The following is a 20,356-nucleotide window of genomic DNA, read 5'->3' on the forward strand; positions in this document are numbered from 1 at the left end:
GTCAAATGTCAAATGGAATATTCTATTTTGGGGCACAGAATAGGTACACTAAACAGTAAGTAGGGTTGTTTTTTTTTTAAGGTTTTATTTATTTATATGGCAGACAGAGATCACAAGCAGGCGGGGAGGCAGGCAGAGAGAGAGGAGGAAGTGGGCTCCCTGCTGAGCAGAGAGCCCGATGCGGGGCTCGATCCCAGGACCCTGGGATCATGACCTGGGCTGAAGGCAGAGGCTTTAACCCACTGAGCCACCCAGGTGCCCCAGTAAGTAGTGTTTTAATACATGTTTGGTTCCAAGTTGAGATAACTGCACTCTATTCCGATTTTTCCTATTTATTACAATAAATGGATGTTGGATTTTTTTCAAATGTATTTTTTTCCCTGTCAATTGACTTGGCCCTATGATTTTTCTTCTTTTGCCTGTTGATGTGGTGAATTACATTGTTTGATTTTCAAAAGTTGAACCGGCATCACACACCTAGAATAAATATGACTTGGGAATGTTTAAAAAAAAAAAAGATAAAATGGTACGTATTATTTTGTATTGCTGCTAAAGAAGGGAATTTAGGGAAAAGACCAATGCAGGGACTAGAGAGGCTTTCATCTAGCTGGACTTAAAGGACAGGAGGTGAGGAGAAAGTTAGAAAGACAAGCTGGGCTTGTCATGTTCAAGGATGAGGAAGGGAACATATACTGGGAGTTGGCTTCACTGAGTTCCATAATAACGGCAGCAAGGACCCTGTCCTCAGGGCTTGAGGAGAGGAAGTGGCTGCCTGGGTGGGTCCAAAGAGGCCTTACATACCAAGTGCCACTGCTTTGGGGACTAGTTAGTAGTTGATGTGGTTCCTCCAAACTGAGATGAGGAAATGAAGTAATAGGGTAGCATGTCATGGAAGAGTTTAGATCTTGGAAGTGACCAGCGTTGTTATATATATATATATGGAAACAACAGCCCAGAGAGGTCCTGTAACATGTCTGAGATCACACAGGAAGGAGGGGTGGCAGGGCTAGATCCCAGGGCTTTTTTGAGTACTTTATTCACTATACCTGCTCTCCTCTCAAGATCTTAGAAGCAGCTCCACTTACAGCTCAGAAATGGAAGCCAGAGGAGATAGAGAAGGAGAGAGGGACTACTCTCCTTCTCTACTACCCAGAGCTTGTTTAAACCAACACAGTACTTATGATTGGGTTCCCAGGGAAAACCTGACTTATATTTCCCTTGTATTGAGGTTTTATTTTTTTTTTTCCATGTTTCGGCTAGAAAACAGATACTAGTATATAATGTCGGATATCCTGAGTTTAATGAGATTTTACCATCAAAATATCGGATCACACTTGGAAAGAATCTTTGAGAGATTGGGTTCATTCTAATAAATATAACCAAAGCCCTGAATGCTTAAGTCGATTCTATTTTGCATTATTCATTTGTTTCGTGAATTTATGTTTTGCCTGTTCAAGTAGATTCATTAGATCAAGTGGGAGTAACTTTAAATACCACTGGTTTAACCCTATCCCGTTTGCTGTTCCTGAGATGACATAACTTTCCCAATGAGACTAAGGAAAGCTTTTGAGGGCATTTCAACTTTTTCTACTTGCCCAATGGCCTACCACTCTGCTTGGTAGCTCCCTATTAAATATTCATACAGTTTTGTAGTTAGAACTTGAATAGGATTATGATTCAGGGAAATTGATTTTGGAGGGAATGCTCATTTATAAAGGATACTATGAGAGCAAGTGGAAGGAATAAAAGTTAACTACCTCATAGAAGCTGAAAAAGTCTGGTTTTATAGGGTAGGATAGAAAAATAGCCAGAGGGGCACAGACATGAGCAAATTTTGAAACATCACCGTGGTGTCATGATTAAAATTGGAACTATAATGCCAGGCACGGCCATGTGCATACGGAGAAGTCCTATAATCCAGAACAGGCCTTGACCCCTCATGGGAAGCACAGGCCGTGGATGCTGGGTTTGAATATGCAGCTGTCTCAGCCCTGCGGTCACACACCAGCTATGTCATTGCTTTGTGCCCCTGTTTCCTCATTTGTAAAATGAGAGCAATAATAACTTCCCTCAAGAGACTTGGTAAATATAACATCAGGTGCGTGTGTGTTTGGATAATAAAGCTTTTCGTATAGAGTTTTTTTTTGGCTGATTATAATCAAAATCTGCTTACTCAGCTGATAATTTATTCTTGGCGGGCTATTTTATGAAAACTGTTTTGCTCTCTTGATAATTCCACTTCTGCTGCCTAAAGATTAAGTAACAATAGTGCTGTCCCACCAGCAGCACACCCCTCTAGGAGTGATGTGTATTTGGTAAGTGTTCAAAAATGGTGCTTGAGTTGATCTTAGAATTAAACTTACGAGCCTAGCAGTATAGGAAATTGCAGACTTGGACACGGTGCACCTGACTCCTTGGCTCTTCCGAAGACCCGGGTAGGGCCTGGAAAAAGGAAGGGGCAAATGAGAAGTTTTGAGCTGAGTTCCCCCTGGTGGAAACCCTCCCAGCAGGGACTGTGCTAGAGGCTACTTGCCAAAGTAGGCGGCAGTTACGGAGCAAAAGCCACAGGGAAAGTTTTTTCAGTTGCCTTTGAGATTTAGGACCTAAACGGGATTGATTCCTCTCTGAAGCTTGGTGGCCCGAGTCTTGCAGGTGCTAAAGGTAAAGACAGGGTGGGGGCTGGATGGCCTGGCTGGAGCGGTGGGAAATGCGGAAAACCAGGATTTCTGATTGCCCCAGTTGGGCCTGGGGAAGATGAGCAAATTTACTAAGACAGCTTACTTGGGAGACTGGCATGTTGTTACTTCAGCAGCATTTCCTGACCCACTGTCTTCCACAGTCTACAGGGATGGGACCAGTAAAGAGACCTCAGATCATTAAAAAGTGAAGAAAGAGTTTGCAATGGATTAACAGAGTAATTGAGAACTGTTGGCATTAGAATATTCTCATTTTTTAAAAAGATTTTATTTATTTGACAGAGATCACAAGTAGGCAGAGAAGCAGGCAGAGATAGGAGGAAGCAGGCTCCCCGCTGAGCAGAGAGCCCAATGTGGGGCTTGATCCCAGGACCCCGAGATCATGACCTGAGCCGAAGGCAGAGGCTTTAACCCACTGAGCCACCCAGGCGCCCCTAGAATATTCTCATTTTATAGCAAATGTTCTCTCTCCCATGTTTTTACTCTCTGTCATATCAGCGTTACATGTTCACTGTAGAAGTACTAGAAAATACAGCCCAAGAAAGGAAAAAAAATCAGCATTTCCATCTCTACCAAGACGTTCTCATTTTCAGATATACGCACTGAAAGTATTTTCCCTTTTGAACAGAATCGCAATTCGTTCATAAACTCTTGTTACACGCTTTTTTCATTTAACCACACACAGACAGCATTCCATGTTAAATAAAAATCTGTATCTCAGTGGCTATAATAGTATTTTGTCATACAGATATGCCATAATTTATTTAACCAGTTCCTTTGGGGGAGAAAGTTTGGCTGTTTCTGCTTAGGTTGTTCTGAATTTTTTTACACATTGGAGAACATCCCCGCCTATGCATCTTGCGCATTTGTCCAACAATTGATGTATAATATCTTCCTAAAGGTAGACTTCTCACTTAAAAGGTTTGACTTTTTTTATTTTAAGAAGTAGAGAAAGTAGGGGCGCCTGGGTGGCTCAGTCAGTTAAGCATCTGCCTTTGGCTCAACTCATGATCCCAGGATCCCAGGTTTGAGCCCCGTGTTGGGCTCCCTGCTCAGTGGGCAGCCTGCTTCTCCCTCTCCCTCTACCCTTCCCCACTGCTCGTGCTCTCTCTCTTGCGCTCCCTCTCAAATAAATAAAAATCTTTTTTTGAAGCAGTTTTTTTTTCTTAAAGATTGTATTTATTTATTTGTCAGAGGGAGAGAGAGAAAGAGCACAAGCTGGGGGAGTGGCAGGCAGAGGGAGAAGCAGGCTCCCCGCTGAGCACTGAGCCCAGTGCTGGACTCAATTCCAGGACTCTGGGATCATGACCTGAGCTGAAGAAGGCTGTTAACCAACTGAGCCACCCAGATGCTCCTAAATAAAGAAAATCTTAAAACAAAACAAAACAACAGTATTACAAGTTATTACCTGCCCCTTGAGGTGCCATGTCTGTCAGAGTTGACAAGAAGGAGCTGAGGGTTCTTGAAGGGGGGCCTCCCCCCTTCCCTTAGGAAGATGATGACTGTGTAAGTCAGAAAGCTGTCAGAAGACAGGATAAAATAAGCCTTTTCCTTGGTTTCACGTGTGTTCTGCTGTAAATGATCAGAACTGTGGAATCGTTACTGTGCTTGACACCACTAGATTGGATGCTGAGGGATTATTGATTCTGCCAAATGGGGTTTTACAGATACCCTCACATGAAGATATGCAGATGTGCTTACATATGTAATTGCTCATGGTGGGTGCTTCAGAGCCGCTCTGCTTTACTATTGGCTCCCCTGTGGCCGCCAAACCCCCCAGGTAGGATTTGGGTCACCGCTGGCCTGACTTGCCCGCAGACACAGTAGCTGTGGGTCAGGGGCCATAGGCGCGCTCCAGTCCCGGGCTGTGCTTACTGAGCCGGTTCACGGAGTTTCCCCTCATTCCTCACCCGTGCAATGGGGAGGATATGGTAGGGTTGTTAGGAGGATTAAATACCCTGGTGTTTGTAAAGTGCTGAGAACCGTGCTTGATGCACTCCGTGAGGGCCCTGTAAGTGTTGGTTAAAACCTGAAGCTCCGAGGGGCTGGCGGGTGGAGGGAGGCCAGGACGGGCTCACCGGCCCTGGGGAGCCTCCCAGAGAGAGCTGCCATTCCAGACGCCGAAAGCTGTCACCTCCGAGATTGCTCAAACTTTCACCAACAGGGACATTTCTTAGTTAGCGTGACACCTGATTTTCAATTACTGGTGATACATTAATAGATTCTGGTGCGATGGAGAAGTGCGGGCTCAGCACTTTCAGAGCCTTCTGCCCCAGAGCCAGCTCCTGCCCTGATGCGGGTTTTCTTTTTTCTGCTCTTTTCCCTTCTCTCTCTCTCTCTCTCTCTCTCTCTCTCTCTTTTTTTTTTTTTAACATAGTGGCCTCTTTTTCTGCAGCTTTCATTTCCTTGGTTTCTTTCAAAGTGTGAGTGCTTGAGAGCTGTGAGCAGGGCTCCCAGTCCCTGTAAATCCCTCCGAGCTCTCCTTGCTGTGCTGGGCCCAGCCCGCTGGGATCTGCATTCTGCTGGCTACAGGGTAAGGCCCCAAAGTGAGAGGGCTGGGTCCCTGGACAGAGCCCTGGCCAGCGGGGAGGAGGGGGTGCTGCCGAAAGCCAGGTCCTAAGGCAGACAGAGTAGACAAGTGCCACCCACTTCACAGCATGGCCTCTTAAATGAGAGCTGGATGGGTCTTCAGAATTCTTCCCTAAAAAGCATCCCCCCAAAACAAAGCATAGTAAGGGTAGGCAAAGTGAGAGGCAATACTCTTGGATTAAAAACTCCTGAAGTGAAACTGTGACTGTTTCAGCAGCAGGAGAGGAAGGCGGGAGAGGAAGGTGTGGAGTTTGAGCAAAGCTGGGCCTCACCCTGCAGCTCGTTCCCCAGGAGAATTCCAGCTCCGTCCTTTAGAACCGGCCCTGCCGTGATAGCCTGGGGGACTCGGGCGATTCATATGTTAATGTGGGAAAGCCTCGGGGAAATGCCTACCCTATTCAAAGGATTTGGGGGTTGCGGAGCATTCCAGAGCTCTGGGAAGATTCTACTCTGCCTGTTACCCTGGGACCCACACGTCCTCCCCCTGGCTGCGGCCCTCGGGCCCCGCAGGTGCGTCCCGGGGCGCAGGAGCCCGCGGCAGCAGGTGGGGCAGCCTGAGCAGCTGGGGACCTTGCCGGCAGGTCAGAGACTTTCCCCACCAAACCCAGAGCCAACTTGCAGAGGAAGCCAGAAGTGAGTGGCTTTTTTCTGTGACCCTGCTTACAAGTGTGGCTTGTAGAGTTGAGGGAAGCTGCGGGGTTGCTGGACCCCCCTCCTTACCCCACCGAGGAAGGAGCTTGGTGACACAAGCTAACCTGCGGGGTGGGGGTCCTGAGAGCGTCTGGAATGGGGACTTTGTGCAGGTGGTGGGACCGGGAAGGGGAACAAAAGGAAAGAAACAACCCCGCACGAACTGTTTGATCAGAGAGACTAATTTTGTGCAATCAGCTTTGGCTCCAGCCCCTGAATTCCTCTAGGGCCATCCCAGGAAGAAGGTGGGAGCTGGTCTGCACAGGGCAGTGTGGGCTGGTACTGGCCTCAGCTTCCTCCATGTGCTTCCTCAGCTTTTATTGTTTTGAGAGAAAAGTGGAGTGTTCCAGTATCTGGATAGACAGAGCATTTTGACTTGGTGCATTTTACCTAAATCTGGTGCAGAGAACACATTCTGGCCCGTAGTGGGAAAAGAACGAACTTGTGTCGAGTTATGGCCTTGTTTATTCCCTCAACAGCCTGGCAAAGCAGGCACGATTACCCTCATTTTACAGATGAGGACACTGAGACCCAGAGGTCAAAGTGGCCTCTGCCGGGGATGCCCAGATGGAGCAGGGAAGAGCAGGGCTCCAAGCCTGTCCACACTGCAGCTTGCTGAGCGAGGAGGCCCCCCCTCTCTCACTCGGTCATCCCAGGCACTAAAATTTTACATCAGAACTTTTTCCTTAGGCAATATGTGGAATAATGGAAAAAGGGGTTTACATTTGGAGTCATTTCAAGCCAGATATTTCTAGTTTGACTTAATCTTGAGAATTAATATGTGTGTAGCGCTTGAGGGTCACCTACACCTTCAGAAACATGTAGAATTTTGTCAAAATTGCAGATACAGTCTACGAGGATTTTTAAATCATGCTAAAGTGTTCTTGGTTTTCTCTAAAAGACGGTCCAAGAGTTTATAAATACACCTGCCAAAAAAAAAGGAAAAAAGGAAGCATCATGCTGATAGTTTAAAAGAATTGTTACCATTTCATTTGTCCCTTAATAAAAATAAAAATCTGAGTTTCTTAGTGTCGGTTGCTGGCTTTTGATTGATGAATACACTTAAGCTTTCAACTATTATAATTAATAGAACTTTGATTCCTGAGATTTGAATAGTTTCCAGGGAATTTTCAAGAGTTGAAGCAAATAAAGCCCTGACCTTTTCTAGTTGAGATTCCAGTCTAGGGAGGCAAATTGGTACAGGGTTAAGTGCATAGGATTTAGATTGAAATATATTTAGATTAAAATTCAGCACTGCCGTTTACTCACTACATAACCTGGGACAAGTCGGTCAGCCTCTCAAAACCCATGTTTTCTATTAAATCAAGTAATAATAAATAAAATAATAATATAAGTTCAGAGTTTTGACATGAATATTAAATAAGTTCGGGGACATAAATAGGTAAAGTGCATTGCCCTTGGTAGAAATTCAGTAAATGTTCTCCCTTTCAGAGCTTTTTGTCCTGTATTAAAAATGAGTGTCTTCTAAAAATAACATATAATTATGTTGTACACCTGAAGTAAGCATGTCAATTATTCCTAAATAAAAAAGATAATAAATTTTAAAAATGAGTTTCTCTTCTCAACTTGCCACTTATGGAACCATATTTGGGAGTGAGATCCTATTGCTTGTAATTGCAAAGAAAATTTGAAACAAGGCTATTGAAAATGAATTTTACATATGCTACAATTAATTTGGGCCTATGATTTAGCACTCTTGTGAAATAAGAGTTATGCTTGAACTTTTGTCATTCATTTTACCAAAAAAAGTTCAAGAAAGATATTTTCCAATTATGTCTTTTTAAACTTTATTTTGAATAATATAAAATTTACATGATTGCAGTAGTACCAAAAACCTCCTGTATATCCTTTATTCACATTCGACTGGTGTTTAATATTTTGTTGGGTTTTTGTGTTCATTCTCTACACACACACACACACACACACACACACACACACACACACACTTTTTTTCTGACTGAGTGTAGGTTGCATACATTGTGTCTTTTTGTAAGCTTCCTTGTGTGCATTTTGTATGAACCATGGATGTCATACTTGACCACATAGATTTGCCATTTTAGGAAATTTTTCACTGATTTAATTGTTTATCTAATTTACAGTCTATATTACAACTTCACCAATTGCCCTAGTAATGTCCTTTGTAGTAATTTTTTCTCCCAGATCAGGACCCAATTCATATTCACACATGGCATTTATATATCCTCTCAGTCACTTTGATTGGGAACTCTCTCTCAGGCTTTGCTTGCTTGCTTGCTTGCCAGCTTGCTTTAAGTAAACTGTACACCCAGTGGGGGGCTCGAACTCATGACCCCCAGATCAAGGCTCCACCAATTGGGGAGTCCCTGCTTGTCTTTCATAACGTGACATTTTGGAAGAATGCACATCCTTGGTTTGCATGTGTCCACTGTTTCCTCAAGATTTGTTTCAGGTTATGCATTTTTGACAAGGATACCACATAAGGGATATGTATTGTTTCCAGATATGACAAATGGAAAAACATGATGTCTGTTTGCCCCTTATTGGTGACGTGAATTTTGTTTACTCAGTGATCATATTCTCCCTTTCTCCACTGTATATAATCACTATTTTTTCATTTTTGTAATTAATAAGTAATTTGTAATAATGATCTCAAAACTGCAAGTATCCTGATCATCAGACCCCCACCATCAACACCAGAATCACCCATTGATGATTTATGCCTGGACCACATTTTATTCTGATCGTTGCAAAATGCTGGTTTTCTAATTCCGATCATTTCTTCTGTATTTGTTAGTTGACATTAAGCCATAAGCAAAAACATTGTCCTCTCCCTATTTATATACTTATATGTTATCGATATGAATTCATGGATTCTTATTTTAGTCAATCCATTATAATGGATTCTTATTTTAGTCAGTGGATTATAGTCTATAGTTTATTTACTTTGATACTCAAATTATACCAGATTTGGCCAGTGGGAGCCGCGTTAAGCCACCTCCATGCCTTTTGGAAATACCTTCATCATTTTGTTGGGCACTTTCTTACTTTCTGAACTTTCCAGTTCACGTGTACCTTCTTTGCCCCAATCTTAGTTATTTCTCCAAAGAATTCTGGTTTCTTTTAGTGGAGAGTGGTTTTTAGAAGCCAGAATCTGGATGCATTCTTTTTAAAACATTGGAATTCCTAGAGAAGGGGCAGTGGGGAAGATTTTTGAAGACTAAAATCTGATGTGAAAGCCTCGTTTTCCATTAATAGTACAAACACGTGTGTTTTTGCTTCTTAGATCTGCTAAAAATATTCTTGTGATCACACCCAGATTAGTATATTTACTCAACCAAATTCGTAGTTTTTTTAATGTGGATCTTTAAGGAATTTTAAATAAATTGAGTAGAGTCTGCTTGATTGTCGAATTTTTTTCATGTTTATATTAGTGTTTAATGTTTATTTTTAATGAAGAAATGCCATCCCGTCTTTATAAATCTCATCATGTGTAGCTAACCGTCATGTGTAGCAGCCAATAATGGGTTTCTGTAAAAGCTAATGACCAGGTACATGTTTGTTTTCGTTTTTAGTTCATGCAGTGTGGTTCTACAGAGGTTCTTTTGGTTGAAAATACCATTAAAAAGAACTTCATCTTTCTAGTACTTTTGTAACTTCTAGGGCATTTGGAATAACAAGGTGCCCATGTCTTCATTAATGTTTCGGTAGGGAGAATTAGATAATTTTTGTATATTTCATTGTGGATGTTCACCCTCCATCACGGTGACGGGAACACAGTAGGCCGTGTAAGTCACCCAGTTCTCCAACAGGTAACCCATCTAACTCTCATCTTCTCCTTAATTGGCATCATGATGTTCCCCTAATATTCTTTTTAATGTGCTCCATCGGTGTTTTAAACTTCCAGTTTGGTATTTCTGCTGCTGACCTCATGCATTGGGTTTTTTTTTTTTTTTTTTACCTAATTGAGTGAAAGCAATTCTTTATAAGAACAGCGCCCCTCTCAGCCTCTTTCCCAAGAGGTTTTGGACACTGATTTGCCCTCTTGAAGTGGGCCAAGCTTCTCTTTTTTAGGACAAATTCTAGAAATGTTATCACACCGGTGAGAGAAGTTGTCTTTGCAGAAACGACTTTCTCTGCCCTTCATCTGTTCATAATTGGAACTGACGTGTGATCAGATTGCCTGGTGGTTGACAGCAATGAGACTTTGATTCTCAAGGAATGTGTTCTTTTCAGCCTGAACTGTTGAAGAGTCTTGCTTCCACACCCGGAGCTGCTGACCGGTTCTCTCTTCCCTTCTAGAAATGACGCTGCTCTCCTCCCAGTCTTCTTCACCGGTGGCCCCTCCTGGGTCTGTGTACACTGAAAACCCAGAGCAGAGGATGCTGGAGAAGAGAACCAAGGTGATAGAAGAACTTCTCCAGACAGAGAGAGACTACGTTCGGGATCTGGAAATGTGCATTGAGCACATCATGGTGCCCCTGCAGCAGGCACAGGTGGGAGCTGTGCGAGAAAGTTTGCTTTTCCCCAAATGTGATTCTCCAAGCCTGGAGCATTAGGTTATGGGTGCTTTCACCACAAGGGTTACTGGGTTTGAAATAAAGGTTGTGACTGCTGCTCCTGCTCTTAATTGAAGGGCCCCCACATGTGTGTGTCATCAACTTACGCTTTCAGTGTCCTGTCACTTCCCAAGACCGCTGTTAACTTACCAGACTTGCTGTAGTAGCTCCTGGGACATTCCCTGCTTCTGTGGCTCCTAAAGACACTCCCAGGCAGGGTGAATGGTTGCTGCATTGGGAAAGTGGTATAATAATGAAGTCTGGGGATGGCGGGTTCGGTGGCTCTCGCACCTGATGGTACAGCATTTGTTCAGGAAACCCTGACCTTCACATGTGTGCCAGATACTTGTCTAGATGCTGGAGGTAGGGAAGAAAGGTTAACAGCCTCCTGGGGATTTACTGTCCATATTGCTTGTTACTTGACCATCTGGGCCTGGCTTGGGTTTGTACTTCTGGAACATTCACTCCTAAGAGCTAGTACAGGAAGTGGGCACTGCCATCAGATTTTGGGTTTTGCATGGGAATTTGTATCCCCATATAATTCTAGACCAAATTGGTAACATGGTCCTTTTATGAAAGTAGTGGGGGCGGGGAGTGAGCCGAGAATAACTGGGTCAGGGACAAAGAGTGACACTAAAGACAATGCTGGGACGCTTCTCTTCTGGAATCTTGGTGATGGCAAGTGAAGATGACCTTCAACAGTTTTGTACCATCCTTGAAGAGATGTTCCTAGTATGAACGGCGTGCCATTAATTTCATTTCCATGCATCTTTACGTTTTGTCTCCCTTCTCAGATACCAAACATTGACTTTGAAGGACTTTTTGGAAATATGCAGATGGTGATTAAGGCCTCAAAGCAGTTATTGGCAGATCTGGAAATCAGCGATGCTGTAGGTATGAGCCCCTGCCATTGCTTCAGAAGCAGCTCCCCCTACCCCCCAACCACCACGTTTGTTAAACTTCATGGGTAGGAGGTAAGAGGAGAAGCAGCCTTGCTGGTACTGAGCAGGAAAATGAGATTCTAGCTACCTAGTTCAGGGGTCACTTGGCCCTCTGTTCTCCTTTATCTACAGCCTACATTGAGGTGATGTCAGCAATAGAAGAGATTTTAGATGTCATGTAGCGTGGGTTTTCCAGACTGACACTCCTGAGATCACTAGAGCATGTTGCACCCAGTATCTACTTTTTTCAATAAAATAAAATAGAAAATACAGAATATACTGTAAAGAATAAGCACAGCTACAGTTTTTTGACACTTACTTCAACTTTACATATAAGTATGCTGAGTCATGATTTAAAATGTTGTCTGTCATGTGGGTCTTGGTCAAAACTGAAAAACAGTCATCTGGTTTTTTTTGTTTTTCTAAAGATTTAATTATTTTTTTGACAGACAAAGATCACAAGTAGGCAGAGAGGCAGGCAGAGAGAGAGAGAGATGGGGGGAAACAGGCTCTCCGATGAGCAGAGAGCCCAATGTGGGGCTCGATCCCAGGACCGTGGGATCATGACCTGAACCGAAGGCAGAGGCTTTAACCAACTGAGCCACCCGGGCGCCCCCAGTCATCTGTTTTTAATCAACAAAGGAACTGTGTTAGTTATCTATTGATGTGTAACAAATTATACCAAAACTTAGCAGTTTTTTTTTTTTTAAAGATTTTATTTATTTGACAGAGATCACAAGTAGGCAGAGAAGCAGGCAGAGAGAGAGGAAGGGAAGCAGGCTCCCTGCTGAGCAGAGAGCCTGATGCGGGGCTCGATCCCAGGACCCTGAGATCATGACCTGAGCTGAAGGCAGAGGCTTAACCCACTGAGCCACCCAGCTGCCCCAAAACTTAGCAGTTTTAAATCAGAAACATGTATTACCCCACAGTGCCTGTGGCTGAGGAATCCGGGAGGGGCTTAGCTGGGTAGCTCTGCTCAGGGTCTCTCCTGAGTTGGTGGTCAAGCTATTGGCCTGGACTGCCATCCTTTGGGGCTCAAGGATCTACTCCAAGGAAGCCTCCTCAGCTCTTCAGGCCCTAGTTCCTTGCCCTTTGAGCCTCTCCATGGACTGTCCTCAGGAACAGTGATCCAACAGTGAGTGATCCAAGAGTGAGAGAAGGCTCAAGATGGAAGGCCCATAGAGTCTTCTCTAACCTGATCCTGGATATGACATATTGTCACTTCTGCCATATTCTGTTGGTCACACACACCAGCTCTGGTACAACATCGGAAGGACATCCTACCATTTTGCTATTTTCCTAGAATTATGGTCACAAGATGCTACCGCAGTTCTAGCCATCCCCCTGCACACATGACAACATCTAGCAAAAGGGAAAAGTAACCCTGTGTCATTAAGAGTGAGCCAAGCTTTCCCAGTGCTCTCCTATCAGATTTCTCTTTATTTCTCATTGGCCAGAACTGGGTCACATGCATATGCTTATTAAGCTGATCCGTGGAAAGGAGAATGTGACCATTGGCTTAAATGTTGGCTTAAACTAGGTACTATTCACCTGACTCACCTGGGAGAGGAATGGCCACAGGAACAGAATGCAGGCGAATTAAAGCTTTGGTGACCCACTAGCAAAGGGCAAATTTGGCATGAATTGCATAAGCAATTTTTGGGGAAGTCAGGTTTACTTGAATATATTTCTTTGTTTTTTATTTGAATATATTTCTAATTTAGCTTATTTTTAATACATTCCCACTGCACATAGAGAGTTACAAAGAACAACTTAATGAAAAAGGCTCTTACCCATTCCCTCGCCACCAGCTCTTCAAACCAGAAGCACCCAGTGTTACTAGTTTTCTTCTCTTGCCTTCCAGAGAGTTTATCATATACCCACAATTACATATATATTTTCTCTACTCTAGGCCCCAGCCTCCATTTTTTTTCTTAAAAATCACACAGGTAGTAGGGAATTATTCAAACTCTTCTACAGTAAGCCTCACCCCCCAACAACAATGTATCTTCCAAGCAGTTCTATGAGCCAGGAGTAGAAATTGAAAAAGTATACAGAGATGGGGAGAACTCAGCCAAAAATCAGGGTAATACTGGGTGCTGGCGAAAGCAGCGCAGAATTCACATTAGTAGTCTGACTGGGGAAGGATTCTAGAGCAGGCAGAACAGGATCTGGTGAGGGAGGAAAGAACGGGGCTTGGCTGAGTAAGGAGATGAGAAAAAAGCACCAGGAGATTCTGGGTACATGGTGGTTTAGATTATTTTACACCTGTCTCACAGAAAGAAATCTATTTTACATCATGACCCAGGATTCGTGTGTGTATGTCTGTGCTTTGACTGTGTCCAACATTGCCTGAGATTTTCTTTTCTGTGCCATTTTATTTCTGCAAAGTGCTGAATGTGACCCACACAGCAGATCACATGACCCATTTATGGGTTGTGACCCACAGTTTGAAGGACACTGGAAATTAAGATGTAGGTTGGTGGGGCGCCTGGGTGGCTCAGTGGGTTAAGCCGCTGCCTTCGGCTCAGGTCATGATCTCAGGGTCCTGGGATTGAGTCCCGCATCGGGCTCTCTGCTCAGCAGGGATCCTGCTTCCCTCTCTCTCTCTCTGCCTGCCTCTCTGCCTACTTGTGATCTCTCTCTGTCAAATAAATAAATAAAATCTTTAAAAAAAAAAAAAAAAAAAAAAAAGATGTAGGTTGGCTAGTTGGTGATTGGTGTAGAGTGGGCCCTACAGGGAAGGTCAGTGCAGTGAGTGGAGGGGCACACGTCAGCAGCAGCACGATCACAATGGTTCTGGAAATGTCGATGCGGAAAGGGTGCAAAGGAATAATGCAGAAGAAGAAGGCAGGCGGATATTCGATGTGGAGACATTGGAGGTCGGGGCTCCCAAAGTGTCCTGAAGGTCAGGAAGGCAGCCAGCCCTGTCCACTGCCGTGCCTGCTGAGCTGCGGGAACAGGCAGAAGTGAGGCTGCCCCGGAGAGGGCAGCGTGAGAGGGATGTTTATGGGAGAAGTCGAGTTTCTCTCACAGGAAGAAGCAGTAATTAAAGACATAGATTTAATGTAAATGAAAACTACGCAAAAATAGAGCGTTCCATAAGACAGCACATAGAGAACGGGGGTGACATTGAAGAGAAAGCAGTTGGGTTCCGTGGGGGGTTTCTGTCCAGAGCAGGACAGGGTTAGCAGGCTCGCTAAGTGGGATCAGGTTTTAAGAGAGGATCTCAAGGGCGAGCGGATCTTGAGGAGCAGTACAGGCTGAAGCAGGAAGGACCAAGGAATTGTGAGTCATTATGGTGATTATTAGTTTATAGCTATGTTTTGCTGTTTAATGCTTTATAAAGAAATACACATGTTACTGTCACAGATTTGGAATTTTTTAATATAGGTATTTTAATGTAATAAACTTCATTTATTGTCCTGTGTATTTAATTCATGCACAAAGAAGAGGTAAGAAACTACAGCTGTGGAAGGACTCTCTTCCTCACTGTGGTTTCCCTGGGGCTTAGAGAGTGAGGGGCCCTTACAGTTCTGATCTTATGTGGGGAGCACTTGCAGACACCTGTGCCTGACTGAGAAGGGACTGGAGACGGTTTCTGGGACCAGCTGTATGTGTGTGTGCTTTAAAAAATAAATACGTGATGACATGGTTCTCTGAAATTTTGCTTTAAATAAATATGATTTTGAGCTATTTCATGGAAATAATAAATTGGGTGATTAGTCTCATTATCGTTTCTTGTGATAGGATTTAATTGATAAAAGTTTGGTTATCCAGCCTGCATGGAGGCTACTGAGAAGAAAGTTACTAAAAACACTCTATGTTTACATATAATCCGAAGGGCCTGTGTTTCTCGATCACCGGGATGAGCTTGAGGGAACATACAAGGTTTATTGCCAGAATCATGATGAGGCCATTTCACTGCTGGAAATCTACGAGAAGGATGAGAAGATCCAGAAGCATCTTCAGGACTCCTTGGCAGATCTCAAGTAGGAGTTTTGACCCCACTACGCTTCCATCATAATTCTTTAGTTCTGTCTTTGAGAAGTCAGTCTCTTCATAGGTCTAGACTTCTTATGACATCTGTCTTATTTTAATCATAAATGATATGTTATTATAGGTCCTGTTATGTAATTTGCTCTTATCATATTGCCTTTTCCCTTGAAAATCTTCAGTGGCTTCCCACTTCCTATCTGTAGATACAAAGTGTTAAGTTAGCATTTCAGGTAAGAAGCAGCAAGGAAGGGGCACGTGGGTGGCTCAGTGGGTTAAAGCCTCTGCCTTCAGCTCAGGTCATGATCCCAGGGTCCTGGGATCGAGCCCCGTATCGGGCTCTCTGCTCAGCAGGGAACCTGCTTCCTCCTCTCTCTCTGCCTGCCTCTCTGCCTACTTATGATCTCTGTCTGTCAAATGAATAAAAAAGTCTTTAAAAAAAAAAAGCAGCAGCCAGGGAGATAGTTGGTCCAAACAAGTAAGAACATAGGTAAGAAGACCCAATTCACCTATTTCTGACCCTCAGGTAAGATTCTCCTGGACTTAGGTTATAAGGATTCAATATATGTCTGAGTAGATCAAAGTGAAGTTAGGGGCTTAAATAACTCTTTAATGGACTAGATATGCCTCCATAGATATTCATGATTTCCCTTTATCCCCTGTGATTTTTTTTTGTCTGCCCAAGTAATAGGCATTACTTGAACTAATATATTGTCTGAAGAATGTGAGAATCGGCATTTAGCATTCCCTCTAAGCAGTTGTCTGTTTTTTTTTCATGCTCGCTGCCCTGTAGGAGCCTGTACACAGAATGGTAAGCTCATTTCTTTGTTTTCTTCCCTTATAGACAGAAACCTAGGAGTAGACCTTTGCTGTATTTTTCTCCATAGCGCTTACCACAAAATGATACTTGCTACAATGTTTGCTTGTTGCCTGTCTCCTTTCACTGCTAAATCCCTAGCACCTACCACAGTACCTGGTATTTATTAGGTGCCCAGAAAATATTTGCTGAATGAATGAGATTGGAAATGGAGAGCGAGAGAACAGAGCTATATTTAAGAATCACGACCATTACCAATAGGCCCTGTATTATTGACATTTGATTAAAAGTCTTTTTCCTTTTGTATCAGGGGATGCACAAATTACATTAATCTGGGCTCCTTCCTCATCAAACCGGTTCAGAGAGTGATGCGCTACCCCCTGCTGCTCATGGAGCTGCTGAATTCCACCCCAGAATCCCACCCCGATAAGGTGCCCTTAACCAGTGCAGTCCTTGCGGTCAAGGAGATCAACGTGAACATTAATGAATATAAACGTCGCAAGGACCTGGGTAAGAAAAACATACTTGCTGAGGAGAAGGTATGCCCTTGACCATGCTCTCTTCCTCAAAAGAATTAATCCTTCACCAGGGATGGGCAAGGCAGGGGCTTGGTGATAGGGCTCTGCTGTAGAAACGGTGGCAGAATGGGGGGAAATGGGCTTGGAAAAGCAAGCACGAACATAAAGTACAGCTGTGGAATATTGGAAGTGAGGCACCTCAATCATAGGAATGAGAGTCTTTCCGAAGGATACGGAGAGTGGCTCATTCAGGCGCTGGTGAGTACTTTCTCCACTCATGGAAGGCAAGCCTTTTCAATGCTTAGACTTGTTTTCCTGCATCTTGTATTGGATGTTTTACTACATCCACTCAGGTTAGGACTTTTCCTCTTCTTTCAGGAAACCCCAGTTTGCCCAGTCTCTGGGTCCTATGACACCTCTCTGACCTGAGCTCCGCCCCCAGTGCTGTGTAGTCAGTTGCAAACCACCCAGCGCTTTCTTTATAATGTGGAAGGAACTGAACCATATCTTTTCTCTTTCATCAGACCTCTCATGAAGCTCTAATTTGAACCCCCGATGAGTACAGCATGGTGACCATGCTAAACTGATTTGTTAGTCACACCCTCAAAGAATTTATAATATAGTATAACCTCTTTCTCTACCTTCTACCCACCGCGACGCCCACATTGGTATGCAGTGTTGACTGTGCTCTTAAAACCCTCAGGCCTGCTAGCCCTTTGTCTTGGTTCCTATCTCCTTTTTGCCCCCCACCTTTTAAAAATTTATTTTATTTATTTATTTCTAAAGATTTTATGTATTTATTTGAGAGAGAGAGAGCATGAGGTGGGGAGGATTAGAGGGAGAAGTAGACTCCCCGCTGAGTGGGGAGCCTGATGTGGGGCTTGATCCGGAGACCCTGGGATTGTGACCTGAACTAAAGGCAGATGCTTAACCAAATGAGCCACCCAGGCGCCCCCCTTTCTTAACATTTAAATTCAGTTAATTAACATATAGTGTATTACTGATTTCTGAGGTAGAGTTCAGTGATAATACACTGTGCTCACGACATCAAGTACCCTCCTTGGGGCGCCTGGGTGGCTCAGTGGGTTAAGCCTCTGCCTTTCGCTCAGATCATGATCTCAGGGTCCTGGGATCGAGCCCCGCATCCGGCTCTCTGCTCAGCGGGGAGCCTGCTTCCCCCTCTCTCTCTGCCTACTTGTGATCTCTCTCTCTCAAATAAATAAATAAAATCTTTTAAAAAATTAAAAAAAAAAAAGGTACCCTCCCTCATGTCCATTACCCAGTTACCCATCCCCCCACCCAACCCTCTTCAGCAACTCTCAGTTTGTTTCCTAAAATTAGGAGTCTTCTGTGGTTTGTCTCCTTCTCTGGTTTGTATCTCCTAATGTGATGTCGTCTTCATCTCCTACAACAACAAAGTGTGCCTTTGTAGCGCCACCCAGTCTTCTCCCTGTGACCCTTCTGATGTCTCCAGACTTTTCTAGAGATTGTGCCTAAGGTATGACACAGTAGTTGATCACATGACTCCCGTATAACATTTTGCTATGCGAGACAATTGCATATAAATATCTTGTTTGTACATGAGACCATTTAAGATGGTCTTATAAAGCAAGTAATGTTCCTTCTTACATTTCATTGGAGAAGAAAATGATGCTCAGAGAAGTTAAGTGACTTATGGGAGGCCACACCTTGATGAAATGACAGACCCAGGCATTGAGCTCAAAGGTGTCCTGGACTCCAGATCTTAGACTCTTCTCCCGATCCCTTGCTCCCTTTCCTCCTAACCACCTCTAGTCTGCACCTTCTCTATGCTTTGTCAAGTAGCCTGTCTCTCCATAATGGTGACTTGCATTCATGTGTTGTCTCTACTCAGCTACAAGCTCACTGAAAACGGGCACTCGCTATAGTTTGGGTTGTTGATCTCATTTTGTGGCTCATGTTGTAGTCTGTCCATGCTCAGAGAAGGGCTTTCTTGACTCACTCCCTAGTCCTCAAGTACCGAAAGGGTGATGAAGACAGCCTCATGGAGAAGATTTCCAAACTGAACATCCATTCCATCATCAAGAAATCCAACCGCGTAAGCAGTCACCTGAAGCACCTGACCGGCTTCGCTCCGCAGGTGAGATTCCCACCGTTGAAGGCTTGGCACTTCTTCAGCAGCATTTCGGGATTCCACATCGTGGGCTTCCTGCATGGTGTCATGTGGCATGATTCCCCTCTTAGTACCTCTTTCGGTGTTTGTCCTCGGGTGGATACAGGGCCCAGCAGCTCCTGTGCATGGGAATCCTCCCGCCCAGCCCTGCCCCCGTGCCGTGGGGAGCGGCTTACAGTGTGCGCCAAGGCTAACCGGGAGGCCTAGTTGGTCATGGTATAATAGTCATTGTGGTTTTAGACACCCAGGAGGAGCTTGTGATGTATTTGGGGAGACCAAATTGGAGACATGAAGCTAGAAGGGATTTGAGAGATCACCGTAGTTCCACACAACTGTCACAAATTTTAAAAATGTAAAGTGTGGGAAATTGTGTCATTTGGAAACATTTGTCCACATCACTGAGAGTGCATCACCATGCTTCATTCTCCAGCATACGTGCAGCCCGCAGCCAGTGGGGAGCAGCGGCTAGAAAACAATCAGTTGCCCAGTGTTGCAGTGTGTTCTTGGTATGCCCTAGTACTTAGGAAGACGGGAGTTGTGGGAGAGCGAGCTTCATGTGGACAAGAGATTTAATCCAAGCTCAAAGAAAGGGGCTTTAGCATAGGGACAGGAGAGGACATTCCAGGCAAGGGGACAGCTCGAGACAATGCACGGGGGTGAACGAATGTGGTCACTGGGGCAGGGAGAGAGCACCCTGACCAGAGCAAAGCACGTCTTCCCATCAGGAGCAGAAGGAGTTAAGATGAGAAGGCAGGACAGCCCACGTGTATTTTGGCGCTCTTTCAAGGTCACGTAGAGGTATTTAACTCAAGTATGATTCGGGGAAACATCAAAGGCTTGAAACTTGGAGAAAAGATATTTTTAAGAAAGATACTTTTGCCAATAGGATAGATTGAAGGAGAATCCAGATCGCCTAATAGCACTTGTTTATTTTGAACAGATCAAAGATGAAGCGTTTGAAGAAACAGAAAAGAACTTCCGAATGCAAGAAAGATTGATCAAATCTTTTATCCGAGACCTGTCTCTCTACCTGCAGCATATCCGGGTGAGAGAAGGCGCTGCTCTGCTTAGAATCACACAAGCTGGAATTCTGTCTGTTTTCCTGCTTGTCAGCCTACTGTGGGATGCGTGTTGAATAATTTGGACTCACACGACCACTGTCCCCTGACATACTTGTTCCCGGGGGTCCTGTAGGTTATTTAAGAGGTGACAGCGTTTGGAAGATGAGCACGCTGAATCTGAATTCTAGAGCAGGCTGCTCCTTCCTCCCTCTCGCTTTCACCGACCTCCCCACCACCTTTTTCTTACCATTCCCTCTGTCCAGTTGTTTGTAAAGCACTTGTCACAAGTTCATTTTGTCAAGATCATTTCGAAGATCGAATAGTACGAGAATGGTTCCCA

The 20,356-nt window shown here is 44.1% G+C and overlaps 1 protein-coding gene across 3 annotated transcripts in view; it reads left to right on the forward strand.

Moving 5' to 3' along the window:
- DNMBP (dynamin binding protein) overlaps positions 1-20,356 on the forward strand; it is a 110,850-nt gene that overhangs the window by 77,018 nt on the left and 13,476 nt on the right. For all 3 annotated transcript variants that reach the window (XM_080822362.1, XM_080822364.1, XM_080822363.1), the window contains 7 exons: positions 10,275-10,468; positions 11,326-11,425; positions 15,317-15,464; positions 16,262-16,279; positions 16,596-16,795; positions 18,792-18,922; positions 19,896-20,000. In XM_080822362.1, the coding sequence (XP_080678488.1) occupies positions 10,275-10,468; positions 11,326-11,425; positions 15,317-15,464; positions 16,262-16,279; positions 16,596-16,795; positions 18,792-18,922; positions 19,896-20,000 (896 nt within the window). The remainder of the gene's footprint in view (positions 1-10,274; positions 10,469-11,325; positions 11,426-15,316; positions 15,465-16,261; positions 16,280-16,595; positions 16,796-18,791; positions 18,923-19,895; positions 20,001-20,356) is intronic.

The sequence above is a fragment of the Martes martes genome (assembly GCF_963455335.1).
Source record: "Martes martes genome assembly, chromosome: 14".
NCBI lineage: Eukaryota > Metazoa > Chordata > Mammalia > Carnivora > Mustelidae > Martes > Martes martes.